The 5,071-nt window shown below is 53.3% G+C and overlaps 1 protein-coding gene across 1 annotated transcript; it reads right to left on the bottom strand.

Annotated features, from left to right (window-relative positions):
- Positions 1–295: 295 nt before the first annotated feature.
- On the bottom strand, positions 296–4,341 carry LOC101176350. Its single transcript, XM_004088317.3, has 3 exons — positions 4,139–4,341; positions 867–1,061; positions 296–763 (listed from the first exon to the last, which is right to left on the bottom strand). The coding sequence occupies exons 1-3, from the start codon at positions 4,227–4,229 to the stop codon at positions 585–587; spliced, it is 465 nt and encodes a 154-aa protein (XP_004088365.1). The 5' UTR covers positions 4,230–4,341; the 3' UTR covers positions 296–584.
- Between the last annotated feature and the right edge of the window lie 730 nt (positions 4,342–5,071).

The following is a 5,071-nucleotide window of genomic DNA, read 5'->3' as shown; positions in this document are numbered from 1 at the left end:
AAGCCTGTGCTTCCCTCCTTGTGCTGGGAGAGGTGGAGGAGATTCCTCCAGCCTTGGTGCTGTTAGTCCCACCTCGGCAGCCACCTAGGCCGCCTGCCCCTCCTTTCTCCACCGTTTCCTATTCGTCCCATCCCCTAACCACAGTGATGGAAATAGCAACCCAGTGGCTCATCTTGGCTGAGCAATTGCTTTGCACCAGGCACCACTATAAAAGTCTGGAATCCTCCCAACAGCCCTCTGGGTTCTAATCTATTATTACTCCCATTTCATAGACAAGGAGACTGTGGAGCAAAGCGGCAAATTCCCTTGTTTATAGTTGCACATCCTGTAAGTGATGTGGTGGTATGCTTGGCATCAGGGCACAAGCTTCAGAAACCCGTTCAGTGCAGTCTCCCTCCTCCTCCTCCAGGAAGCCTGTGCTAAAGCCATCTGCCAATGTCAGGCCACATTCACTGACTGATACTCAGGGCTGCTTCTTTATTCCTCTTTCTTGAACTCCTGTAGCCCCAGTGTCCAAATCCTATGGCTTGGCCTGGAATTTGTCTACCAGGCCTGGCCAGGGCTCTCTGAGAAAAGGGCAGAGCTTACCTCCACCAGAATATTTCCCTGTGGTGGACCAGCACAGAACAGTTGCCCACTGGGGGCCCAAGCAGATCTGGGGCCTGAGGGAGAGCAGCAGGGGTGTCGGGGGCCCCAAAGCCTGGACAGCTGTTCCAGTGCCAGATCCACAGAGCCCAGTGAGCCACATCTGGATTCTTCCTCCCTGCCAAGTGCCATTGGTGGAAAAGAGAAACAAGAGACTTACCCTTGTGCCACCCTCCAACTGCCCTCGTACCTCCTGCTCCCCAAAACAGCTTCCAGCTCACCTGTTCTTCTGTCCCCCAGAGCCCAGGGACCCTCCAGCAGCCCCGACCTGGGCCTCCCGGGATGCTCCCCTGGAGTACAAAGGAAGTCCAGCTGCAGCTTCCAGGAAGGCCCTGAGAGATATTGGTTTGCAACCCCTGACGGTACAGCTGTGCGTGCTGAGTTAGGGTAGAGGTGCAGTCTGAACCATCTTCTCCCTGCACCAGAGAATATGCCTTAGTCCACAGAGTTAGAACCTCTTTTAGGGTCCCAGATACTTTGGAAAATCTGAAAAAAGCCCTAGACCCTAACATGGAGAATCAAGGAAGGGCCTTCACTTTTCACACCCCACCAACAGGGTCTCTGGCCATTCTCCTTGCCTTTTGACCCCAAAGCCGGACTTGGACCTGCTGGCCCAATTCTACCTGGGCCCCACACCACTCCAACACCAGTCCAGATCCTGGGGGATGCTTCTTGCTATGCCAAGTGACACCACGATGGGAAGAGCCCGGGCAGCCCAAGGGTCCTAGACTGTCCGTCACCGCTAACCGCTTCCCCCGACAGCCACCAGGGTGGCAAGAGGCCTGTGGGGCTCTAAACCTGGCTTCAGTGGGGGGGCCAAAGGCCAAAGGGAGGCAACCAAGGAAGATGGGAAGACTTGGGCTGCGCAGTCAGGCAAAGCAGCTGTGTAGCCTGGGACAAGTCACCTCACCTCTCTGGGCCGCATTACCAGTGCCTATAAATGGAATCATTGCTACTACCCAGGCTTGAAGGAAAATTGTAGCCAAATGCCCCAGCACAGTGCCCGACACCAAGCAAGCACTCAGAGAAGGTGAACTGCCTACTTTTTACCCTGGCTGTGACCTTGGAGGGTGCCCATCGTGGACGTCCCAGGCAAGCCCCAAGCTCCCCTCAGACCAACGTGGTTTGCAGCCAGTGGTGCCATATCCACCCTCAGATCCTCAAAATTCCTCCTCTGAGGCTGCCCTGGGCAAGAACCGGAGACAGTGGGCAGTTAGAGGCATGGCATGATGTGAGGGGTAACGAGATGAGCCCACCACTGGCATCTCACAGCCCCAAATGCCACCACGCATGCATCAGCTGTTGGGCTCAGCATTCTGCTCCTCCCCTAGGGGGAGGGGGGCAGGCCTCAGCCCCTTCCTACTCCGGTAGTGTGTGGGTCAGACGCTGTCCTTTGTCCAGGTGGGCCCTGTGCACCTGGGGGCTGAGGGAACGTCTGAGCTGGGCCAAGAGGACAGGATCATCAAGGATGTTCCCAGCGCCACCATTTGTCATAGCAAAAACCAGAAACAACTCAAATGTCCATTAATAGGAAAATTGTTAAAAGAAGGAAGGCCCAAAAAAATTTGCACAAAAATACTTCGAAGTGACCGGGCGTGGTAGCTGACGCCTGAAATCCCAGCACTTTAGGAGGCTGAGGCGGGCGGATCACCTGAAGTCAGGAGTTCGAGACCAGCCTGACCAACATAGAGAATCCCCATCTCTACTAAAAATACAAAATTTGCTGGGTGTGGTGGCGCATGCCTGTAATCCCAGCTACTTGGGAGGCTGAGGCAGGAGAATTGCTTGAACCTGGGAGGCGGATGTTGCCGTGAGCCAAGATCCTGTCACGGCACTCCAGCCTGGGCTCAAAATTTTGTCTCAAAAAAAAAAACAAACCTCGAAGCAGTTACAAGGAGTAAGGTAGATCTACATTTAACATAGGACAATTTTCCCAAACATATAGGGAACAAGCAAATTCCAGAGCAAGATATATCAGTAGGACCCTATTTATGTTACTTAAAAAACACCATATCTGTGCACATGTAGGTATTTCGTACAGTTTTGTTTGTTTGTTTGTTTCTGAGACAGAATCTTGCTCTGTCACCCAGGCCAGAGTGCAGTGGTGCAATCTTGGCTCCTGGGTTCAAGCGATCCTCCTCCCTCAGCCTCCTGAGTAGCTTGGGATTACAGGTGGGCGCCACCATGCCTGGATAATTTTTGTATTTTTAGTAGAGACGGGGTTTCGCCATGTCCCAAACTCCTGACCTCAAGTAATCCGCCCACCTTGGCCTCCCAAAGTGCTGGGATTCCAGGCGTGAGCCCCCACACCCAGCCAGTGTTCTGTATATTAATATGATATGTGGGGAAAGTCTGCAAGGTGTATGTCAAACTGCTAATGATAGGAAATGGTGGAGGCTGCTCCACAAGGTCAGGCAGCCTCCTGTGTAATGTGCTGGTTGTTTGAGTTTTTGTGGTGAAAATTTATTCGTGGATTACCTGAATACATGTGTAAATATTTTTAAGATCCTAAGATCATAAAATTGAATGCACACACACACATTTCAAAAGGCTGCACGGGGGTCTGGAGGCCCCACCACAGCTCCCCTGGTGCCAGGTGGACCCCCTGCCTGGCTGCTCTTGGCTGCCTCCCTCCCCATCTCCCCTCCCCGCACCATCACAGCCAAGCTCATTAGTTCTCACTGCTGCCCTTGTTCTGACCTCAGGGTTATGGAAACGTCAGCTCTGTTTTCACAACCTTCCATCAGCCGTGCTCTGTGGCCATCCCTCTCCCCTGATCAGACTCCAATCCCATCAGCTTTGTAACAGCTGCTCCCTCAGGCCCTGGCAAGAAGCCACAAGCCAGGGACAAGCTGGGATGAGGCCTGGGGGTCCTGGCTCTCAGGCCATGGCCCCCTTAGATCCCACGGAAACGGCTGCTTCCCAGAATAACCAAGCCATGAATCTGCTGTACTATGAGGAAGGAAAAGCCCGAAGCCAAACTGCCCTATGTGTGGGAGGTTGGGGGTGAGAAGGGAGGAAAAGAAGACCCAGCCCCGCCCTTAGGAGGCCCCAGTCTGGAAAGCCCGGGAGACTCCCCTCGCGCAACGATCGGCAACAGAACTCAGTAATCGGCCAGACCTTTCATTTTCAGGTTGAGTAACAGAGGCTCAGGGAGGGAAACGGCTTTGTCCAAGACCCCCAGTGAGTCTGCACAAAACTTCTGCCTCACCCCAAGCTCCTGCTCCAGCCCTGAGCTTTGGCTTCTCTGAGTCCTTCCCTGCCAGCTCCCAGTAGCAGAAAGGTCGTGATCCACCAGCAGGAAGCTGACCAGGAAGGGCGGCCGGGTCCGCGGGGCCAGAGGCAAGATAGAAGTGTGTGCGTCTCTGCGGTGGCCCAGGGAAAATATTGACTTTCTGGCTAATAAAGCCAAATTCCATGGAAGCTACAGCTCCGGACTGAGAAAATCCATCAGTGTTTCATAAATATTTGAAAGTGTCCAGTGGATACTCACCGTGCGGTGGCTGCAGCCTGGGTTTGAGGGTGAACAGGGACAGCCCAGCCCTCACACAGCGCGGAAGCTCCAGAGTCACTTGGCCATCCATTCAGAAGCTGCCCGTATTTGTATTTGCTTTTGAAAGCAAAAGGAGCTCTGAAAGGACACACAGGAAACGAAAAGCAGGGTTACAGAGTAGGAAGGCGGAAAGGCTTCTTACTCTATGCCGTGTTATCTTGTTTGGATTTTGAAACACGTGAATGTAATCTGTTTTCAAAATAATAAAAAAATTTTAAACTGCTTCTGGGGCCACTCTCTCGCTAGTCCTGTCTGGGTGTCGAAGGGAACTGAGGAGGGTATAAAACCAGGCCTGGCCTGGGGGCAACCAGCAGGGGGCAGGGGAGATCCAGTTGTCCGTGCCAACTTCCATCACCGCTTTGGCTTGTGATTGTCTGTGTGCCTCTCTCCCTGCAGGCCTGTGAGCTCTGGAAGGCGCAGAGCTCAGAGGAGCACATTGTTGTTAAACAATCCTGAGTGTTTTAGGGAAAGCCTCTCCATACTGCAGACGCAGAGCAATGACAGGGTCATACAATACATTCATGACAGGTAGGGGCCTACGACTGTTTACCCCCACTGTGCCCCCAGAATTCCTGCCTATGCCCCCAACCCATGCTGCTGGGTTGGTCTTCACAGCCCAGGGTTGCTAGCCTCAGCCTTGATCATAGTAACAAAGCATTCGAGCCAGATAGGCCCTCGGGAGTCACCCAGTCCCGAGGGAGTTATCCAGCACCAAAGGGTGTGTCAGCGGCAAGGCTGGTCCTGGAACCTAGATCAGTTTATGATGTTTAAACCAAACTTCTTTCCCCAATGCATGGCAACCCCTCCTTTATCCAGATGTCCTTGGTGACGAGGACGTCGCTTAGCCAGCAGCCTGTCCTCCCCAGATTTTCG

The sequence above is a fragment of the Nomascus leucogenys genome, chromosome 6, assembly GCF_006542625.1.
Source record: "Nomascus leucogenys isolate Asia chromosome 6, Asia_NLE_v1, whole genome shotgun sequence".
Classification (NCBI taxonomy): domain Eukaryota; kingdom Metazoa; phylum Chordata; class Mammalia; order Primates; family Hylobatidae; genus Nomascus; species Nomascus leucogenys.
The sequence above is the reverse complement of the archived record's forward strand: the minus strand, read 5'-3'. Positions and strand labels throughout refer to the sequence as shown.